Raw genomic sequence first — 24,624 nt, 5'->3', positions numbered from 1 at the left:
GATACCCGATGTCTGAAAAGTTTATTACTGGTTGCTGTAGCTATCATGAAACAGTTGCTTAGGTGACGTAACACAACATGACGGTCATCTGCCTGTGATGTCACACGTGATCTACCCGGTCGGGGGCGATCAGCTGTGGGGCCCATTGAGCTACTAATGTTTCTACATGCAACATGCCGACGGCACGTTCATGCTGCACATTTGTGAGGCGTGGCATCAAAACAGGTCATAACAAATATCGTTTTAATGTGTTTTTTCTTTGTGTCAAGTAACGATGAAAACGTATGTTATTATAGTCACATGACCAGTGACACATGCAAAACCACTTTTGCCTCTATGGTACTGTGCACGTGCTATGTATTGGGTCATGTGGGCTGTGATGGGCTTCAAATGGAGTGTTGACATTGCCTTTACAATATTTATTCCTGAAAAATATCTGCTTTCAACACTCATTGACTTTATTCAAATTTTAGATTGTGAAGTTTTTAATTTGACTCCGTATATATTGTTGTTATTTAGAATTGGGGATGTCTTTTTATATATTTGTTTATTGTTATAATTTTTTAAATTATTAGTTTACTGTAGCTGACAGTACATTTAATTACCGAGAATTCTTATTGCATTTAAAATGTAATATTATTTTGTATTAGCCAAAACTTAAAAACAAGATCTTCTTTTGGTTAACGTTTAGGTTCTGCGGCCATATTCGAACATCTCCAACTTGAAGATATGGGACTACTATCTGGGTGAAGACTTGGCAAATGGTCCTTCATATGACATTGAGGTGGCCAATCGTGAACTCCGACAAAACGAAGATCAGGAGTCAGAGGCCATGGAAATCAGTCGCAGAAAAATACTCAGTGGTTGCTATGACAACATAATGCTTCAAGAACCGAACTTCTTTGAAAAGCAGTTTATGGTATTTGTTTTACACCTGTTTTTTATGCCATCATTAACTTACAAAACTCACATTGTCAGTGTCAGTTTTTTTTTTAATGAATTTAATCAAACTTCAAAGGCACTCTATAGAAAATAAGAAGTTCTTTTTAGGGTTGCTTTACAGAGATAATTAAAGTTTAAATGACACTTGGATTATTAATCAAGCAGTTTGTAACAAATTGATGTTTTTTGATAATTATTTGAGGTATGTACATTTTTTAAGTCAAGAGCAGGTTCTAAAGTTGGTAAGGCTGACATGTACATGTATTACAATTACTTCGATCACATAATCTGGCAGAAAGAAACAAAAAAACAAGGTGCTCTCTACCTTGGTATGAGTATGTTATGAAAAGAAAAAATGAAATTTGTCAACTATGCAATTCTAAGTACAACAAACCCTTTAAATTGAGTTCTACACAAACCAATTACAATATATGGATTTGCAACATATCTAACTAATGAACATATATAGCTGGGGAAAAAGATTTATATACACTCACGTCACCTTAGTCTGCATTGCACAAAAGTCTGTGCATGTTAATTATGTTACATTACTTCTTGAAACAAGTGTTGGGGTATGTTTGTAAACAAACAAACAGTGTTAATTTATTTCATAAAACCATGGTTAAAACAACACACATTGATTGTGAATATATGTATAAAACTGATAGATAACATTTTGATTGAAAAAACTCTGAATTAATTGCACTAAAAGTATACTTTTACCAGTGTCGATCAACGTGTTTTTGTATCACCTGTGTCCTGTCAACACGTATCTGTCACTGTTGTAATGATCAACCTTGTATATCAACTTGCACAAGTTAACATAGAAGCTTCAATACATACCTTATTGTAATTTATGAATCCATAAATGAAATAAATGTTTTATTTAAACTGTTAATGTAAACATCCATGCATGCTTTGAATTTCCCTCCGAGTGACAACAAAAGCAATATAGCTGCCCAGACTTTGAAGCTTACACTTACACTTACAGCATGGCCTATTTTTAGCTATTGTCTGTTTTAAAAGTATCATTGATTGTCCTATATGTCTAAGGAACACTATTTGTGTTCATTTACACAGTTAATAACAGACAACTTTTGTTGAATAATGATAAAAAAAATTGACATTGCCTTTTTTTATATATAGTCATTTTGTGTTGTTCAAACTAAGGAGCATGGAACACCATTTATATTTATCTCATTTGCAAAATCTTAATTTTTCTGAAACAGACTATAACTGGAAGTGTTTGTTCAGAACTTACAAAAAGTCTGATCCATTATTTGTTGTTGTTTCTGTAAACATTAGCGACAGAAGTGGTTGTTTTAATGTTTGCTGTGCAGACTTATGTTCCGTCATGTGGGCCAGTAAATACAGGGGGGGGGGGGGGGGGGGGGAGGGGGGTGTCCCATTAAAAATGGGCTCATTACTTGAGTTTTAAAAAAAAAAATTTGAAAAAACTTTCAGTAGTAACACGTTTATTGTTCCATTGTACTGTGGCGGTGAAACAAATATTTTAAAAGAAAGATTTTAACTTTAAAATATAACACTAATGCTTAGGTGTGCAGACTTAGGTGCCACCAGTGTACATATGTTTTCACTCTTATATATAATGGCATTTTATACACAATGATGTATGCTTCTGCATATGGTTATGAAAGATGTGTCACTAACTAATGACATAGTACAAAAAAATGTGCATACATAGTGGGAAATGCCAAACCTCTCTGTTACTTTTCTAACAGCGATGGTATCAAATTTTGCCATTTTTAACTCCTACATTAAGTTTTTGCATTTAGTTCCGTTCTTACAGACAGACCTGTCAAGCCTTAAATGTTTCAAGGCGCGAGACTCGCCCAAAAGCTGGAATCCAGGGGCTACATGAACCTGGTCAGGCCTCCTGCTCACGCAGTGGACAATTTAAGCAATTTTTATTATGAATAATTCAACAGAAAAAAACTTGTAATAGCCAAAAATATTTGACACTGCCTAACAATCAGAATCATTGTCTTTAATACAGCTATTGTTATTGGTTCATTTGTTAAAAATCAGTTTTGTTTCTGCAGGAAATGCATCAGCTGGAGATCGATTTGGGACACTTGCCACAGAAGTGGAAGGTAATGTGGGACAAGTTGGAGTCCCCCGTACGTGACACAGTCCACCGACAAGTATCCTTCAACACCCAGCTAGTGCGCTCGCATGGTCGCACCATACACAAGCGGTCCACACTGGAGATCCTCGTCAAGGGCAAGCTGCTGGGCGAAGCAGCCAGGGCGTTCAGCCAGCCCCATCGGTTTGAGAAGCAGGCGTATACCACACCAGTCTACTGCGACTATTGCACACAGCTGTTGTGGGGACTGTCAAAGACAGGTACTGTCACATGTATTCTTTTCTTTTCATAGCATTGGGGTTTTCCAATTCAAACCAGTGCTTCATGAAATATTAAACATTGTTCATGGTTCCCACAAATCCTTAAAAAGTTTTATATTGTTTGTAAATTTCCAAGGCCTTGAAAAGTCTTAAAAATAGTACCTTTTCTGTGGAAGGTCTTAAATTTTATTAGCCAGTTTTATAGTGTTTCAAGAATTTGCGGCATTAAACATCGCAAATGTGCAAATAATTAGCGAAGTTGAGACCCGCAGTCATTGTAACTGTGTATAAAAATACATGTTCCAGTCATTCCGGTTATGTATGCGCAATTATGTTATGTAAATGGCGGCAAAACAAACAATTCAATTTACCAAGCAATGATTATGGGGAAGTGTACGTTCAACAAATCTTGTCTGATCAATGAAAAATACTGCATGTGGCTTGCAATCGATAATACCATAAGTGTGCTGCAAAGTACAGTGTGTGAAAGGAATTTGAGCAAGGGTTTTCAGTAAACAAAGTTGTTGAGGTATTCAATATGCACGAGAACACCGTGATCGCACACAGACTAATTTGTGATTATGTCACTATCTGTGGAGGAGTAGCTACATGTAAGGTTCCTATTACCAAGGAGCTTCTGAAATATGCATCATCTGCAAGGATGTGTTACAGGCTTCATCTGCAAGGATGTGTTACAGGCTTCATCTGCAAAGATGTGTTACAGGCTTCATCTGCAAGGATGTGTTACAGGCTTCATCTGCAAGGATGTGTTACAGGCTTCATCTGCAAGGATGTGTTACAGGCTTCATCTGGAAGAGATGAGAAGGAAGATGGTGACAGAAAAACAAGGAGAAAAGAGAAAAATTGATGATATTGAGAGCATGAGAAAGAAAATAAAGACACTACATGATGTTTTTAGGAGTTTAGAGAGTTCTGCAGAGAAGTTTGCTGAACTGGCAGAAGACAAATCAGGGACAAGAATGGCAGAGCTCATTACAAAGTCAAACACTATGAGGAAAAGATTGAAAGACAAGAAATCTGACATAAAGGACTTGATTGGACAACTAGAAAAGAAAACTGAAGAACTGAAGCACTGACCCTGTTGTTGGAAAATATTGGTGGTTTGAGAAAATTTCTTCCTCAAGATATTATGGGCTCATGACATTGAGATTGAAACAATGACATTTCACTTAGATATTTGAAAAATAACAATTTGCTGTAAATGGAACTTATAAATAGGTGAATTTTCCAATGAAGTGAATAGAAGAACATCAGTATGGTAGATAAGTGGACAAACCACCTAGTGAGACTGCAATAATTCAGTGAATTACAAGTATGAAAGAAACTGTTAGCTTGTGGTTTCAATTGGTTTACCAGTAACTGTTGTTTTCATTCTACTACTTGACACTTAAATTTGTATTGTTTTTAATATTCTAGCTTCTGCTGTTTCAGGCATGCACTGCGTTGATTGTGGCTATAACTGTCATGAAAAATGTCAGCCCTTTGTTCCAAAGAGCTGCACAAAGCTGAAGACGGTGGCTGACACAAGTGCCAGCAGCTCCAACATATCACAGACCGGTGTCTCCAATACCAGCTCCACATCTGTTGGTACGTGCACACAGCAAAATCACTCACTTTGTCCTTTTTAACATATTAAAAAATTTATCAGTACATTTATTTAAAGAGCGTTAATTTTGATATATCATGGACATATCAAATTCCATCCCATTAACAGGAAAACGCTACTGCGCATGCTCAATCCAACAATCGGATAAATTTAATGATATAATTGTTTACATTGTCCAATAAGATTGAGAGAACAACACAACAGATTGTCAATGCAGCAAATGTAAATGAAAATTATGAACATATATACAAGTTTTTGGTGAACATTGGTTGTTGACCAGCACCCCTGTGTTCAAGATTAGAAAGTTTCCCTTGCTTTATGCTCATTAGAGTTTGTTTTTGTATTTGATAGTTTTTACAATGTCATGCTTTGTAAACAGATATGCCACCCGTAACAGCTTTCCATGCAGTCAATAAATTTTCATGAGTATAGTGCTTAAAACTTTTATAGGTTGCTGAAAAAAAAAAGAAAAAGCTTTCTTCTAGAAACAGTAAAAAATCTAGTAATGTTGTTTCTCAATAACAATTGTTAGTTTAACAAATGGCCTTCCATACATTTATCCCCCACTTTAAGAGTGTCGTTCATGTGACTTGCAACTTAATGTAGAGAAAACTCATGCAGACAACATTCACTACTGATCTGTCAAATCTAGTTTCTTTATTTATAAAATTTTAAATATATTTGCTAACTTCCATTGTGGTTTGAAAAATTACAAGTTATGAGAATATTCGCCATTTTAAAAACACACCAGTATGTGTCATATAATGCAAATCATGATTAATGGTAATTAGACAGTGTTCTTACTTTCTGACACAAGTGCCCATTATTAAAAGTTTACGGAAAGATTTTTAAACTGATTTTGCTGCACAGGTGTATTATAAATGAAAATAAGTCAACTTAGTCTTGTGTATTTATTTCAAATGCTGAGTAGTGAAAATATGGAACAATATGACCAGAAAAAAATACCATTCATTTGCTATGTAGATTGGTTTTGAATTTGTTATTTATTCAAAGAAAAACATTTAAGTTGTTTCTTAGTAGCAGCTTGCTTTGTAATTTTTCTCCCAAATACTATTTACCGCAACATTTTTATTTTAATTGACAGCTACATCACAGATTTATGAGAACTTTCCAGCAAATGTTGGAGAAACACGAACTCATGAAGGCTACTTGTACAAACAGGGTGCACTGCTGAAGGGATGGAAACAACGATGGTTTGTTTTGGACTCCATGAAGCATCAGGTAACCTAGTGAAATATGTTTACCAGGAGTGAATAATAATTTTGTTTTCCTTTAGATTTGTCAGAGTTAAATAGACATTATTTCATTGAGAGGTGACAAAAATTCAAGATTAACAATGGCCAGTAGATCAAATAAATGATACGAATAATTTGTTCAATAACCTTTCCATTTTTTCCTTCCATATATTTATGATTGTACTTGAAATATCCTCTATATTTTTGAGGTGTTATTTACATGTTGAAGTTCTCTTATGAAAACAGATAGGTGATAAATATAAATTCTTTTTTAAAAAACAAAAGCAAGTTAGGCCAAAATGAAAAAGTGTTTTGACATTTTTTGTTTGAATGAATGAATGAATGTTTAACGACACCCCAGCACGAAAAATACATCGGCTATTGGGTGTCAAACTATGATAATGCAAATAAATAAAGTGATGATCAACATCAATATAAAAATTCAAGGTTTAAACAAAAACAGTGTAAAGAACTGAGCCAAAAATACAAATACAAATATCACAGAATTTTACGGACACCGAATTTTACTCTAAACTTCAGTTTGTGCTGTATTGGCCATTCTCAAAGAGAATGTTACACCCCTGCACCACGGTGAGGTTACAGCATGCGCAGGGTTTTTTTGTTTGATGAGTGTGAATTATGTTTTTGTGTTTTTTCATAGCTTCCATGACATTCATGTAATATTCTATTTATGTGTTTCCTAGATGCGATACTACGATGCGGTAGAAGACTCCAACTGTAGAGGCTTTATTGACTTGGCTGAAGTGGAGTCCGTACAGCCAGTGAAGGGCTTCCCTGGCACCTCCAAGAAGTCGGAAGACAATTCAATATTTGAGGTATTAGCCTATATGTAGCGTGATGGGATTAATTTAATTACATTGTGAACATGACGGCATACTCCACTCTGCTACTAGTATGACATCACAAAAAGGCTCAGTCTATGACAATCAGCTCAGACACGAAAGGGTTAATTTGTGAACCAGGGTCAGTAGTTCAGTGGTAGAATACACCACTGATCTGCAGTAGCTTGTAGAATTGATTTCTCTTGTTGCTTCTTTTGTGCCGGTCAGATCAAAGGTTATGGTATGTGGTGTTTTGCCTGTGCAAAAATGCATATATAATAAATTTGTTGCTAGTAGGAACAGCCTAATTGCAGAAAGTTTGTTTTTATCTTATACTAAAAGTGTCACATTACCTATTAAGTTGGATAATATTTGCAAATTAAATAAAGTGCTGAGACTTCAAACAAATGTTTTTTCTTTTGTTTTATTTGATAATCCTAGTTGTTTGCTTGTTGGGGTTTTTTTTGGGGGGAGAGGGGTTGTGGGGGTTCTTATCTACTATCTATAATTTTTAAGTTATTGGTGGTATTTTAGAGCATTAAAACCTATATTGGTGGATGCATACCATATTGACACATATTGCTTATGTAAGGATGGCATGTTTTTAAATAAATTTGTTTTACATTTTATAACATTTGTTGGTAATGGTTGATGTAAATGTCCTTTAAAATTAAATGTTTATATTGTTTTTCTAATGTGCTATTTATGTTTTTACTGTGAGATTGAAATATTTATTTTTCACTTTCAGATTCGGACAGTTCGACGACAATACAACTTCATGGCAACAAGTCCTGCTGCGGCCCAAGAATGGATTGACAAGCTACAAAGTTGTATACAGTAGTAACAGATAGCAAACAAAAGACTTTAAGTCAACCATGACTCTTAATACAAATGATCGGATATAATTTTCGTCTCAGTGCTATATTTGCTTTTGCGTAGTGACTTAATATATGGCATTGTGAATAGCTGGCACAAGACTATATGAGACTATCTTCACTTTGTGATATGATCATCTTAATAGATAGAACTGCATAGTGGTGAAGACATGGTGATTTTCATGGAAAGATTTTGTCAGCTTAGTTTTTTTCAGACTAATATAACATTTTGTTGGGCAGTGACATCATTAGTCTTTTGTTTTTTAAATATGCTGTTATGGGAGATGATGCAAAAAAGCTTTGCTTTGTTAGGATTAGTTTAGCAGAAAAGTTGATTAGTAAGTGACAATATGAGCCGAGCATGTTGTTAACTTACAGAAAGTGCTATGGGTTTCCGCAAGATGTGTTGAGCGTGTAATACATCAGATGAGTTGGCAGCTTCCAGGACATATTGGATGTTATGACAGATGAAAATGCTCTGGAATGCTCTATTTTAGCTCTACCCAAAATGGTTCCTGCTTACAGTAACATCTACTTTTCTGGATCTTGTAAATGTTTTGGATCATTTTGTTCAATATTATTTATATCACATGAGATTTTGTAATATACCAACTAAAAACATAAAATGGTTACCAAGTAGGACAGTATGATAGAAACTTTTAAAATGTCAATGGCTGCCAAGACATGTAGAATATAACATATACAGCAAAATATGTTAAAGAGACTGTTAAGACCTAGAATACTATACTAGACTGTCTCACAGTTTGATGAGCAGCTCAGATACATAGAACAATTGAAACAAACGGACATCATATATCTATACCAACTAAAAATAACCGAGGTATGCATGTTGAGAGCTTCCAGGATATATATATGACAGTGTGATGCTGTCAAGATTATGATGACACTAAATGAGAGATTCTGGGACACATGATACAAGTGAAAGAAGGTTGATGCCAAGATAAATAGGACAATTACAACAATTGAAATGCCTAGGAGCATGGTCAGATACATAGAACATTGTTATATATCATATGAAAGTAATTGTGAGCTTCTGGGTTATGCCTGCTTTCCATTAAAGTTTATTGATACAGTACATATATGCAGTACCTTTTCCTAATTCGTTATTTGATACGCAGGTATTCAGCATGCTGAAAAAAAGTCAATCGATGGGTATATTCCACATAATTACCCTTCAAACATAGATCTATACTAAAACAATAAGTGAACTATTTTGGCTTAAAAGTACACTTTGACGACAGTAATCCGTTTGTGAAAATGCTGATATGAAAAAATACAATTCCACATGTGGAAATGCATGGCGTTAATGGAAAACAGGTCTTACAGAAGACTGTTTCAAACATTAGTAGAAGGATGCCAAGCTCACTTAGACATTATGATGATAGAAAGTGCCAGAAATGAAGGAGCCATATAAGGGCATACCAGAAATTAACATCTTTAGAAATATACCTGTTTTATACATGCTGCTTAATTACATAATATGGAAGATCAGTTGGGTGACTTTTTACGTCTGCTTTATAGAGGTGGCTGCTTGAGCAGGATCAACTGTATAGGACACTATGATACCTGAGTTCTAGTGTCGGGAGCTGTTGGAACGTATTGAAGATACACCACCTACCAGTAACTGATAACATCACAGATCAGCTTTGCATTTTTGAGATCTTTCACTTCATATACTAGAAAATATTATGTTACTCCAGGTGCAAATGTCAATAGCTATCAAGATAATACTGAACAGGATTATAGACCAGCTTTTTCGCTTTATTTACTGGACGATTTTGTACACTATTTGCAAGTATTGGTAGCTGCCACAATAATATTAATTAACAGCATAGACCATCTTTATTGTAAATGTCGAATAGCAGTAGTTACCAATTTAAACACTGAACAGGCTTGTAGACCAGTTTTATAGTTTGTCTGTTATGTAATTTGTTTTTAAAAGGACAGAATCTTGCTTCATTATGTATCATGATTCTGATGTTTACAGATTTGGTCTCCTGATAGAAAGGTAAACTTGTGCAGCTGATACAAAGGGTAGCTGATGGAAACCAGCAACATTCTCATGCAAAAGCTCTATGTGATCAGTTTTCATTAGTTTACTCAGTGGTAGCTTTATCTTTCTGTTGCCATTATTCTCATGAATATCTTCCCGTTTCATCCTAATAAGAATTTATGTACAAACAAATGCCCCATGATCTCAGAGATTTTGATGTGAATGTATTTATTTATTTGCTGGCTGTTGATTGTTTAAAATTATATTAAATATAAGTGTAAAAATATTAGATATTAAATGAAACTTGAAAAATTCAGTTCATTTTCAAAATAAAATATTTATGTAATTTTGTAATGGCTCTGTTTGAAGTTAAAATCACAAAATATATTAAACATGAAACCAGCAAATAAAAATATTTTCACAATATTTATATTAACCATTTTAAAAATTCTTATACCTTATCATATGCTAACAATAATATAATTTGTAACAGAATGTTATTATTTCTTATCTGCCGATAGTTGAGATTAACATAGCAAATATTGTACAATGGTATTTTATATTTCACTATATTACCTATAATTGTTGAAAAATATTTGTAAACATTGAAAACATGGCACTATTTTTATTTAATTCTCAGAGAATTTTCATCTTTGGGGTTAATGTTAGTGTGGAAAGCTTACAGTGTATATTAGTATATGCTTGCAAACGATAATGTAGTTTACGGGTTATTTTCTTGTGTGTATGTGTTGACTACAACATTTTATATGTCTTCATTTATTTTGTTTTCTCACTTAAAATCAGAATAAATTATAATTTGATAGTTTATCATTGAGATCTGGCATGTGTGAATCTTTATTTGATATGCTTATATTAACCTGTATTTGACTCCGTCAATTAGCTTTTTGTGCTTTTGTTTAATTACCATAGAATGTATGTCATTCAGGAATGTGCCTATGCTGTACAGAGCTAAGCATAGCTCAGGGACGGATTTTCAAAGTTGGGGGGGGGGGGGGGGGGCTAATTTTTATTGTTGTATAAAGTGTGTTGTGCGAAAACACCAGCGCCACAGGCGCAAAGCCTCAAAGCTCCATAAGGAAAATTTTAAAATATTAACCCCTTCATAGCGATTCTGACATGGTTTTTTTACGGCTTATTACCTGAGACATTTTTGACCAAATTTTTAAACATTAGAACATTAAAACTGGAGAAGGGGGGGGGGGGCTGATCCCCCCCAGCCCCCCCTAGCTCCTACGGGCCTGTAGCTTTCTTCACAAACTGGTTTACAGTAATGGAGATGACCACTGAAAAGTGTTAAGCTATACAGCAGCTACTTTCAAGTGTAAGACCTGCTTGTGATCAGATTGTGGGGGTTTTATTCAGCTTGGACTCAATTTGGGGGGAACTTGTGCCCAAGACAGATATGCTTCAATCTTCAGTGGACATGTCAAATGGTTGGTTTATAAATTGAGGTTCTTACCTTTAATATATACATTAGGCATAATCATTTGATTTCTCATTATCGCCAATTTCCATTTAGTATTGTTCTTGTCAGTCACTAGACTTTAACTGTTCAGCAGTTGCTTATATAAAGAAATCATATGCAGATTTCAGCTGTTGTCATTCTTCAAACTATTTTGTATTAGACTTCTTTTTTTAATTTTGAACTTGGAAAAGAAAAAGTAGGTTTCTAGTTAATATCCTGTTACATGAGGTTAAGTTGTTTGTTACATTATGAAATATGTATTAGGGATATAATCATTATCAAAATTAAAGGGCCTATCCTGAGTTTACAGTGTGGAAAAAAGTAAGTGTTGAGCTACTAAAAGTAATTCAGCATACTGATATTCAAACTCTAAGTATAGCCCTTTAACAGATGGGTAGTTTGTTTAATCTCGGAATTAGTCCTGTGTCTGGAACATGAATATCATTATATGTATTTGAATTATTTTCTTGGTTCTTCATTATTTACATTTATACTGGGAATATGTCTTGGTCCTTAATATATTTTATAAAATGTTGGCTACTTAGTTTGTCATGTAATGCATTTATGTCATCTTTCAATTTTTGATAAATAAAATATTTTTGTTGGTTGAGTTTTGGTGATACTGTCAACATACAAATTTCATGGTAAATGTTATTTGTTAAGAGTTTGCTAGAATGTAAACTGAATACACACAGTGTGTATATTGTTGCTTGCTATAGAATGTCATAAGTTCTTTTGTCTTTCCTACAACCTTGTAAAGTTGGTAGATAAAGTGAGATTACCGGTAAGTAAATGTTGTCATTAATATGTAAACAGTTAGACTTTTTACTGCATTTACACTTGTGTACTTTTATAATGTGAAGCAAGAGATGCCCAGGTTGTATGTACTTCATCTGTATTGCAGTCGATAACAAAATTATGAAGAAAGAAAACATGCCCATGGGGACATTATTTGGAATGGGGTGTAGTTATTTAGGAGAATGTACTTGATTATTTACACCACATGTAGTCAAGACACGTATGCATATGAATTTCAATAAAATTTATAATGTTCTATATACAATTAACTAAGTACATGTTTTATATAGGTTGTCAAAGATTTGGTCCTACTGGTGTTAAATATTTTAAAATTAATATAACATGATTTCTAGTCATAACTTCTTCATATTGCTGTTGTCAAATTCATTTAGTCAGTACATTTTAACCAAATAGCTCTTTTGCTACTACATGTATGGTAACCTGTAAATGACAAGTTCCATATTTGAGTTTAATGAATGCAGTACATGTTCATGTCAAATGTAAAATATGTTTGAATAATATAAGCTTTTATTATCTTTTATCTACTCTAAAATCCCACCACAAACAAGCTTGGATATTGTCAATTCTTCATTGTAAGTAAACTAAATAAACTGACATTAATTAGAAAAAATAATTCATGGAAATTATTGTCAACTTTTAAGACAGATTTATACTATGAGTCCAATGTAATAGTATTTTTTTTTTAAAAACCCACTGCTATATTTCATTCTTATTGTTTCTTTATATTATACACAAAGCTTATATGTTATTCCAGCATATGAATTCTGTTCATAGTGGCAAGTATTCTAACTTAAAATTGGATAACTACTGATAAATAAATTGTTTTTAAAAGAAATTTTAAATCTTTGCACCATCATCACAAAACTTCATGCTACCATTCCCCGAGAAAACAAAAGCCCCAATTTATGTGGGTAACATATTTGTTTTTGATAATATGTTTTTCTTATACAATCATTGGTGAAAATGTATTATCTGTGACACACAAGTTGATTAGTCTGTGATGCGTAAAAGTTGGCTACAGGCACAAGGGCTGTGAATATGTTTTAGTTGCAGAAGACGTTTAAATTAATTTAAAACCTGCTTTTGAGGATATGTAAGAAACAGAATACATACTATATTTGTGTCTGTTACATGTAGATACCATTTGTCTTGCTTTTACTCATTAGATACATTTTAAAACAGGTCGTAAAATAAATGGTATTTAATGGCCTCTCCTGTAGTATTCTATTTTTAATGGTAGTATGGGAATATGGTTTAGAAGTTCACAAACTGCTTAAAACATTATATTGTGAAACATTCTAAATCTAAAATTATTGTAAGTGTATATTTGTTTATATTGTATATCTAAAGTGAATTAATTTCACATAATTCATTTAACTGTGGGTGAATTTTAACAACTAGCTGTGTCTGCAGAAAATAACATGCATACAGGTGTGATGTTTCAATGCTTTAATAAATGTACACTGCATAATTACATAAATTATAGTCGTTTGCTTCAAAAGGGAATGAATGAACTGACATGTAACTCTATAATGAATAAAGTTAAAATTCATATAAAAACATACCAATTCAACAATTTTTTACAAATTACCATCAAATTGCATAGGTTAAATCTTTTATAATACTGGTAAGAAAGCAACTTGTGGAACAGCCAAGTTTGAAACCAACTAATGGAAATGTTATGAGAGTTGATATTGGTTTAAAACTTTATAATACATTTTTATATGGGTTTTGGCATTATTTAGAACAGTCGTATGTCAGTTCAACAGTTCCCCGTGGACTAGTATGATTCTGTTACATAAACAGTTTTGGTTTAGCAAGGGGTTTTACATTTGTCATCTTCTTTTATCAGAAATTCTTAGCCTACTGTGCATTTTGATTTTACATTAAATAACCTACATGTATTTTGGATGAATGGTGAAATTGTAATTTTTGGTTAATAAATATTACCATACAGATTTAGGTATGTAGTTCATTTTAGGAATCGGGTAATGTGTTGAGTATGTTTTCTTAGTATTGCTGTGTTTAACTGTTGTGTAATAGTATGCAAAACCATAATTGATATATTTACAAATCTATCTAACGATAAAAAATAACTAACACTATTTTGTTTTTAGTTTAGGTAACCTTGATAATTAGTTTGGTTGTTGTGTTTTTGTGAATTATTACATATAGTGTAAATTGTAATATATATTCTGTTCATGTGTTTCTGTAGTAAAATATTTCTTTTATATATAATGTAGCAGGTATACAAACTTTAATTAATGATGACATAGTAAATATAACCTTTAGTGATATTGTTTAACTTCAATATTTACAAGTTCAAAGCTGATAAATTCATTGGAAAAGCTAAGAATTAAAACTATACCAGTAACTGAGTTAGTATACAACTGGATTTTCTTTAAATATGTTCAGAATAAAGAAATAATCTAATAATCCCTGTTAATAAAACTGACTACTGTAGGTGATACAGACAGGTAGGCAAACATTCAAATTATTTATAGTAAAAAAATCTAATTTAATTTTTTTATACCCCCCCCCCCCCCCAAAATAAATAAAAAATAAATAATAAAATAAAATAATAATAAAACAACCCCAAATAGTAACAGAGAATTTCTGTTGTCATTTAGCTGCAAAACAATGGGATATTTATGACATATATACTACTTTAAAAACTATATACAAACCTGTTATGAGATGAGGTACATGTATTCGATTATGTTACACATACTTTCATTTGATATTTAATAAGTGATACAATTTTCATTTTCCATGAATTTAAAAAACAAAATCACTTCCTAGATGTGAATAGTTTATTAAGTATAACTGTATATTAAAATAATATGGTGATTGTCATCTTTGTGCCTGTTGATAACCAAAACATACAAGTTTATTTTTTTTATTTCGCTTTAGGAAATGATAAGTTTTGGTTTGTAATAAAATATAAAGTCTGTATGTTCCCTGTATGGCTACCTTCACATACACTTGTCTGTTTTATCTTTTAAAAAAAGTTAAAACAGTAAAATAAAACTTTTTTATATTTACTATCAGGAAATACCAGAAGCATTGAAAAATTAAGATTCTATAAATATTTTAAAATCCATTTCAGCTTTTATTATCTGCCTTATGACATTGACACTAATTTGTACAGCATCTGTCCGTCGTCCAACAACTTTTCCCTTGAAGTCTGTCTCTTCCAAGAATTTTGATTGCATTGGTCTGAAATTTAGTACGGGGGCAGTCTCTTCAAATATTTCTAAATATTTGAACAGGGAATATTTCAAAAGTTCATCTAGGTGTACAGGACTCTTGTTTTTAAATGAGTATCATATCCATTTTCTTGCTATAATACTATAATTACGGAGAATCAGTAAGCAGGATAAAGAGAATATTTAGGTAATATATTTATTCAACAAGTTTTAAGTTTAAATTCAAAAGGCATGTTTGGTTTATGTTGTTAAAATTCAGTTAATACTTAATGTTACATGTATTGTGTACAGTACTAAATGTGTATTTTTGTTTAAATATTGTTTATAGTAAATATTGTTTACTAAATACTTGTTTCTTAATGTTGTTAGGTATTATTTTATATTTAACCTACATGTTTGTTAGATTTTGATTGTATAATAATCGACCTTGACCTAAACCACAATAAGACAAATTGCATGAACCATTCTTGAGCATTACCATTTCACATATTTTTTTACTATTTCGATAAACTGTATACTGTGCATGAGTTGTTTATATCACCTGATATATTGTTTAAGAGTTATCCACTTTTGTTTATGTGAAGTCTACAGTATGTGTATGATATACGTAACACTGCAACTTGTTACAAATGTTAATAGATTTGTAAAGTGCCCTATTTTTATGTATCTTGAAAGAAAGAAATTAAAAGCATTTGTTATCATTATCATTATTTATTCAGAAATTTCAGCTTCAAAATTACTAGTTTATATACAAACATTTTTTTTAGAATTAAATTAATATATTGTATGTATCCCCCTCCAATATTTTTATTTATTTAATCACTGCCACCTTTTAAGTTTTATTAGAAAAGTATCTGTTAGTGACATATTGCATTGATTAGCTGTACAGTCATACTACATCATTGTCATTTCAAAGACTGGTGTGTATAAATATATATATATATATATATATATATATATATATATATTGTGTGTGTGTTTTCTTAAAATTAAATATTAATGGCCTTGTATAAAGTGAATATACTGCAAAATAATGACTCTTTTATCAAATAATTTTTAAAACTCATTGCGACTGTAACATGCAATATAAAGAGTGGAAATATTGATAGAGGGTTATATTTATTTATTCATACATAAGGTTATTAAAAGTAAAGTTTGTTTTATTTAACAATGCCACTAGAGCACATTGATTTTTTATCTTATCATCGACTATTGGACGTCAAACATATGGTCATTCTGACAGTTTTTTTTAGAGGAAACCCGCTGTCGCCACATAGGCTACTCTTTTATGACAGACAGCAAGGGATCTTTTTATTTGCACTTTCCACAGGCAGGATAGCACAAACCATGGCCTTTGTTGAACCAGTTATGGATCACTGGTTAGTACAAGTGGTTTACACCTACCCATTGAGCCTTGCGTAGCACTCACTCAGGATTTGGAGACGGTATCTGGATTAAAAATCCCATGCCTCGACTTGGATCCGAACCCAGTAGACCGATGTCCTAACCACGAGACCATGTAATTCCAGTTGTTGTTTTTTGTTTGGGTTTTTTTCTTCTTTTTTTCTTCTTTTTTTAAAATGCTGTTTACTTATGCTAAAAACATTTTTAAAAAGTTCATTTAAAGATTGTTAGATATTCTTTTAGGTTCATCCAAGGTATAATCTAAAAAGCATGTGTAAATTAAATTGGCAAAGCTGGACACACAAAAGTTATCGATGTATTTTTTATGCAGTTTATATCCAGCCTTTTTAAATGTCAGTATAATATTGGGGGAAAGTATATTTGCCTGTAACAGTTTCTGTTAATAGTTTGCATTCTGAATTATCACTTTCTATGAAGCTGAACTTGCACAGATTTTTGTTCATGAAACATCATAAAACTGTCTCTAATAACTAAGTCTTCAAGTTCTAGTGTTCATTTACATCAAACCTTGTTGATATCTTTAGTAGAAATATTTTCTTTGTATCAAATTGGCTACGGTTGCCATCTTTTATTTACAGAACAGTATGTTTTATATTTTGTTCCTTGTTAATTTGTTTGGGGGAGGGATGGGCTAGTTTGCAGTTTATTTCTCTCTTTTTTTTATTATTATTTTTTTTTTTTTAAACCTCCCTGTATGATTTCATTAGAAAAGATTGATCGTATTCAAACTAATGATGGGGAAATTATTTCTAAATTGTTTTGATGTAACATTTAAAAAAGCAATATATTTAGGTAATTTTATGTGCACTGAAACTTTACATGAAATGATATTGTCTTGTTTCTTATAGGCTGTAAAAGATTCGTACGTTCATATCTGTATTTGAATATGAAGCAAAAAGGGCCACTTTTACAGTCTGTTAGGTAAACTTTATAAAATATGTCATTGGCAGTTGTCTCCTCATTTGGTGGAAATACACAAATACAATACATTGGATGAATCGTGTCTGGCCAACAATGTGAAAACCTGAAAAGGGAAAGAATATTAGGGGTTTCAGTTCAACTTACTCTACTGCATTTGATTTTAGATTATGAAATAGACTGTATTCACTTATTTGCTTAATCATCCATTAGTGCTTTTAGACTAATTTGCAAAGTTGCTTGTTCATCTATGCAGACAATTTATTGTTTATATTATATTTATGTTGTAGATTTTGTAACTAATATTCATGTACATGTATTATTTCGTCAGACCTTTTTTTAGAATATGCAGCACTACTGTTCATTGTTAATTATTCAGTTTTGTGGCTAAATATGTAAAAAATATTAATAATCTGCTTCCATACTCAAATCATATGTCTTTAATGTGATGGGGTTTTGTTTTCTTTTTTTTGGGGGGGGTGGGTTGTTGGATTTTAATTTTTTTTTTAGCAATCAGTATTGTGAATGTTATTTTACTGCGAGTAGATTGCCTTTTTATTAACATGACCCTTGTGCAATATGGTGTCTGAGCGGTGTGTCTCAGTGATTGTTTGGCTATTTATTTGCTCACAGTGTAAATACAGTGTGCATAATGTCCTTGTAATGGTGTAGATGTTTCCAGTATTAGTTAGTATTGAGGTCATGAGCGAATGGATGTGTGTTAGAGACTGCATTGTACAAGTTGTCCCATTAAAGACCCAAACATCACAGTTGTTTTGTTTTCAGTTTTTCACTTTAAAATCTGTAGTTGTCAACATGGGTTCATTTACGACATCTACAGCTGTAGATTTATTTACATTAAAGAAATGGTGTATTCAACTATATTTAATGCACATTATTGCTTAATATCAGAAAGTATATTGGTATATTCAATTAATAAAATGATTAAATGTGATGGCTATTATATATAATGGGTGCAGCCATTTTGTTCCATGCCAGTGAATATGCCCTGTGGCGAAGTGGTGGTTACGTAATACTTAATGTGTCACGTCAGGAATTAATCTTAGAACTGAAGAAACAAACTTACTGAAATGACAGAGTGTTTTCTTAGTTAATAGACCTTTCACATTCCCATTGCGCATGTGCGTGAAGAGTAACGTCCCTTGCCGAATTAGACAGTATCAAGGCTATATACAAATTGGGGGGCATGATCGACAGTTGTGATGAGTGTCATGAGTAGCTTCGTATGAGCTGTGAATCTCTAGCAACTAACGTACATATTTCGTATAAGATGGTAAAATGGCTGCGAAAAACGGTCTACAAAAGTTTACATTTATCAAAAACGTAATTCACTATTGTTTAGTATCTATGTATACCTTTTAACAATATATATGAAGTATTAATAAAATAAATCTTAAAAAATTAACCTGTTTTTAATATAGTCGCAATAAAAAGTCGCAAACCCTGTGACGTGCTAACGTGTTTACAGACGCCGCCTGGAGACAAAAACAAAGCCCGAATGTTAATGCTGAGGTGTACATTGTTCATATTTGTTATATATGTTTAAAAAAATTAATGTAGAAAAAATTGCATTTTACATGTTCAGGCTATACATAATGAAATCCCAAAGATAAAAACAGATAGACCTACCAAATGTTAATGCGATTTTACCTACATTTATTTTTTTAACATATATAAATGCATCATGTTGAGGTGTATCTTTGTGCCAAATATGAACAATGTACACCTCAGCATTAACATTCTGGCTTTGTTTTTGTCTCTGGACGATGTTCGGGCTCCGGGTTGCAAATGGGCTGACCACATTTGGCTCACCAGATCATAGTCGGTGTACTCCAGTTCAAACTGATGGGGAAGTATCCCTTCCTCACAAATGCGACAAGTCCGAAATGACCAAACTAACATCCGATAAGAATGAGCTATTTTCCGAAGAATCATTACATGCTAACCTACTAATGAACGAGTGCAGGTCACAGGTCCGATGCGGATCAAATTGACTGGATCAGTGTTTTTTCCCCCCGAGCATTTTACAAAAAGTCGCTTTATTAATAATTGGGGTGGTATTTTTGTTTTTTATGTTTAATAATGTAATCTTTATGTATTTTTTATATATACTGTGTATTAATAATGTGTCATGATTGTGGACCTTTAAGACCAAAAGCAGTGAAATATTAACTTGGACAAAGTCTCTGGAGCAGCCTTGTCAAGGTTTTTTTTAACAATGCAAAATTAAAAGATTCATACAATAAAATTAACTTTAGTGGAATGTGTTTGCTACTTTTAACAATTAGAATTATAGTTGAATATTCACGCGGATTTCCAGTGATATTTAATTCTTCACATGTATCGGTATTTAAAATTTAATAAAATATGCTCCCCTTCCCCCTAAAAACAAAACCAAAAAAACCTTTATCACAGTTCTATTTTCCCCTTATCATTTCATTAATAAAAGACAGTCATACAACTACTAATCAATACATGTCTATCCACAAATTATTTATTTATTTATCTTATTTTATTTATTTATTTTCACTATCATTTATATCAGATACATACAACTTCACTTGAAATAATGTGATATTTACGAAGTTTTAAAACATATATTTATTTCTTGTATGTGTGTGTGTGTGTGTAGCGCTGTGTCCTTATTTATTATTTTATTTATTTATTTTATTATATTTCTTTCTTTCATTTACTTTTTACTATCACTTATATCAGTCACATACAACTTCATTTGAAATATCTGGTATTTACGAATGTTAATTTTTAAAATTATTATTTACATGTATTTATTTATTTATTTATTTATTTATTTATTATTCAATTTATTTTCTTCGTTTGATTCTTTCTTTATTTTTACTTCACCACCATTTATATTAGTCATTTATGAAGTTTTAAAAATATTTATTTATTTATTGGGCCCTATTTCTTCTTTTTCATTCACCGTTTTAATTATTTAGGCTTAAATTCAGACTTGGCCTTTTTACTTTTGTTGATTGTCCGTCGTCCGAGGCATGGTACTTAATATGTTTGCTTTCATCATTCAAAAGAAGTACCTTATGACTATGCATAATAAACCCTCAGTACAATCTATTTTTGCCAATGCAGGATCAAGCATAATGTTTTGGGTCCACTCCTTGCCTGCCCCGAACAAATGTTATTTTCAAGTGAGAGATGTGACCTGTGAATGGTTTAGGGATTCACACTGAAGAACATTGCAGCTTCTTTGTGATGTTCCAAGCTAAAACTATAATCTGTCCTTCACACAATCACAGTATTGTTGTAATGTGACCTGTGAATGGTTTAGGGATTCACACTGAAGAACATTGCAGCTTCTTTGTGATGTTCCAAGCTAAAACTATAATCTGTCCTTCACACAATCACAGTATTGTTGTAATGTGACCTGTGAATGATTTAGGGATTCACACTGAAGAACATTGCAGCTTCTTTGTGATGTTCCAAGCTAAAACTATAATCTGTCCTTCACACAATCACAGTATTGTTGTAATGTGACCTGTGAATGATTTAGGGATTCACACTGAAGAACATTGCAGCTTCTTTGTGATGTTCCAAGCTAAAACTATAATCTGTCCTTCACACAATCACAGTATTGTTGTAATGTGACCTGTGAATGATTTAGGGATTCACACTGAAGAACATTGCAGCTTCTTTGTGATGTTCCAAGCTAAAACTATAATCTGTCCTTCACACAATCACAGTATTGTTGTAATGTGACCTGTGAATGATTTAGGGATTCACACTGAAGAACATTGCAGCTTCTTTGTGATGTTCCAAGCTAAAACTATAATCTGTCCTTCACACAATCACAGTATTGTTGTAATGTGACCTGTGAATGATTTAGGGATTCACACTGAAGAACATTGCAGCTTCTTTGTGATGTTCCAAGCTAAAACTATAATCTGTCCTTCACACAATCACAGTATTGTTGTAATGTGACCTGTGAATGATTTAGGGATTCACACTGAAGAACATTGCAGCTTCTTTGTGATGTTCCAACCTAAAACTATAATCTGTCCTTCACACAATCACAGTATTGTTGTAATGTGACCTGTGAATGATTTAGGGATTCACACTGAAGAACATTGCAGCTTCTTTGTGATGTTCCAAGCTAAAACTATAATCTGTCCTTCACACAATCACAGTATTGTTGTAATGTGACCTGTGAATGATTTAGGGATTCACACTGAAGAACATTGCAGCTTCTTTGTGATGTTCCAACCTAAAACTATAATCTGTCCTTCACACAATCACAGTATTGTTGTAATGTGACCTGTGAATGATTTAGGGATTCACACTGAAGAACATTGCAGCTTCTTTGTGATGTTCCAAGCTAAAACTATAATCTGTCCTTCACACAATCACAGTATTGTTGTAATGTGACAAAAAAGATGTGCTTTTTATAAATAAAGGTTTGGAGCTGAACTGAAATTTATTAAGAAAGAAAGAAAGAAATGTTTTATTTAACGATACACTCAACACATTTTATTTACGGTTATTTGACGTCAGACATATGGTTAAGGACCACACAGATATTGAGAGAGGAAACCTGCTGTCGCCACTTCATGGGCTACTCTTTTTTTGATTAGCAGCAAGGGATCTTTTATATGCACAATCCCATAGACAGGGTAGTACATACCACGGCCTTTGATATACCAGTCGTGATGCATTGGCTGGAATGAGAAATAGCCCAATGGGCCCACTGACGGGGATCGATCCCACACCGACCGTGCATCAAGCGAGCGCTGTACCACTGGGCTACGTCCCCGCCTCTTTAAACTATTAACGTAAAGTCCGGGCCGGGGGGGGGGGGATAAATTTGAGATGGGCAGAATTTGGAATATGAATTTAGTAGTTAGGTCAAAGACCTAAAACCAAAATGAGCCGATTCATCCTACTCATGTTTGGACAAAAAATTAGTCCAAAAATAAAATTGGAGTCCTCGACCAAAAAGGTTTTACGGTGGATTTGACCAATTTAGATGGGCTGCCAAAGTAAAGTGCATCGCACTGTTTACAAAAAACTAAACATAAACTTTTGAATGCCGGAAAACATTTAAAGTCCGACTAACCCCCAAAAAGGAGGTTACCTGTCCTGGAAAGGTTGAGTGGTGGAACTCAAGGTGATGTGAGGGGGTGATGGACTCGGAGCCTCGGGAGAGCCTTCGCCAGGTCCTGAAGAATTGCTGGATAATCCTCTGGAAGTATCATCTTGATAATATGATGGATGTCATGACACAGCAATCCTTGTCGATACACTCCGTTCCGCTCAGATGTTAAGTAGTACATGTTGCTGGGACCATAGAGCTGTAGCTGGTACCACTGCCCCTGACCTGATGGTAGTGGTCTCCAACTTGTTTCTTTGTAGGGGCTGAGCTGTGAGAGGTGGGTATACTCCCCCCTCACAACTGTGCAGAACTTCGCTGGCAGCTTGTCGGAGGCGATTTTCCAAATTTCAAGCAGTGGTGTTGGTTTCGCACTCTACAACAGCATCAACAACTTCTGGAGTCACTGATGAAGTGACTGGTGTAGCACAGGCTCCCACTTGCTTCATCTTCATCGGTGATGGTGGCGCTCTAAAAGGGACTGCCAATGTCAGCTGGGCTGATAGCTTTGGCTCCCCTTTGGCCGCACATGGCGTGGGCTGTTTCCGAGTGGTTGGGGGCGACTTAGCAGAAGGGACCACTGGTTCTGGTCCCCCCTGAGCCACCCCTGCCGGTCTCGTCTTCTTGGAAGCAGGAGGGACCACACCTGACGTTTGAGCTGCTGGGTTTGGTCTCCCCCCCCACCACCCACCCCCACCCCCGAGTCACCTTGGGTCGCCGTCTCCTACCAGTAGATCATCTTGGTCTATTGTTGCCCTAAATCGGTGTCGCAATAGCCAAATTCCCATCGTGCTGGATGCGATATTTAAACAAAGGCTCAAGTTCACACAGCAAAGTAGCAAGGGTGGAGGTTTAGAGAAATCTGCACATTCTCACAACACAACTGCAATGTCTGAGAGCTCGAGTAAAATTGGTTAGGTTTTAGATTGTGTAAAGTAAGGAATAAGAGACATACAGAACAACTTGACATTTTACAGACAGGTGTGCACTTTATCGTAGTGTGCCATTTGAATTGTTTTAGAATTTGAACCCAGACATCGATAATGAAAATACCAGTGTTTCACTATCTTATTTCTTTCATATTTGATGAGGAAAAGCACAATGTTTTAATACAAACTTTGATATTATTATAGTGTACACAAACACATCACCTAGGAAGGAGCATAAAATTGGACCAGATTAAGACATTGGTAAGATGCATTACCATGACAGACAGGGCTATGGGTTAGGGTTGGTATAAATATGAAAGTGAGGACCATTAGATAGGCTTTGCCCTTGGGGGTGCCAGATTACAACACTGCTAGTCCAAGCTGAATAAATTTTGTTTGAGCAAAACCGATGATTTCAGTTGTTTGCAATAATTGAAATAGGAATTGTGGACATTTGCACCTTTCTTGTTCTTTGATGAGAAGCAAATAAAAATCCCCATTTGTTTAAAATATGTTTTAAATTTGTTTGTCCAATATAATTTTTATCTCTGACAAAACCCCAATTGTCCCAAGTTACAGTAAGATATGATTTGAGTTTGGAGACTTAAATAATCCAAACATTTAAATTTCTCAATCTGTTAATAGACATAGAGATGTTTTAAAAGTTCAAATTCTGATGTTATTGTCAAACTGGTTTTGAAAAATTGCATCTTATTTCTTTTGCACAATACTATTAGTGCAATTATACTCGCAAAAAAACAACAAAAAACATGGG

At 33.5% G+C, this 24,624-nt stretch overlaps 1 protein-coding gene across 1 annotated transcript in view; it reads left to right on the top strand.

Annotated features, from left to right (window-relative positions):
* Positions 1-14,186, top strand: part of LOC121380588 (myotubularin-related protein 13-like) — a 114,659-nt gene extending 100,473 nt beyond the window's left edge. The window contains exons 35-40 of the mRNA XM_041509472.1: positions 692-919; positions 3,006-3,309; positions 4,762-4,917; positions 6,042-6,178; positions 6,897-7,028; positions 7,783-14,186. Coding sequence (XP_041365406.1) covers positions 692-919; positions 3,006-3,309; positions 4,762-4,917; positions 6,042-6,178; positions 6,897-7,028; positions 7,783-7,875 — 1,050 coding nt within the window. The 3' untranslated portion in view covers positions 7,876-14,186. The remainder of the gene's footprint in view (positions 1-691; positions 920-3,005; positions 3,310-4,761; positions 4,918-6,041; positions 6,179-6,896; positions 7,029-7,782) is intronic.
* The last annotated feature ends 10,438 nt before the right edge of the window (positions 14,187-24,624 follow it).

This window comes from Gigantopelta aegis, chromosome 9 (assembly GCF_016097555.1).
Source record: "Gigantopelta aegis isolate Gae_Host chromosome 9, Gae_host_genome, whole genome shotgun sequence".
Classification (NCBI taxonomy): Eukaryota; Metazoa; Mollusca; class Gastropoda; order Neomphalida; family Peltospiridae; genus Gigantopelta; species Gigantopelta aegis.
This window is presented reverse-complemented; position numbering and strand designations above follow the sequence as displayed.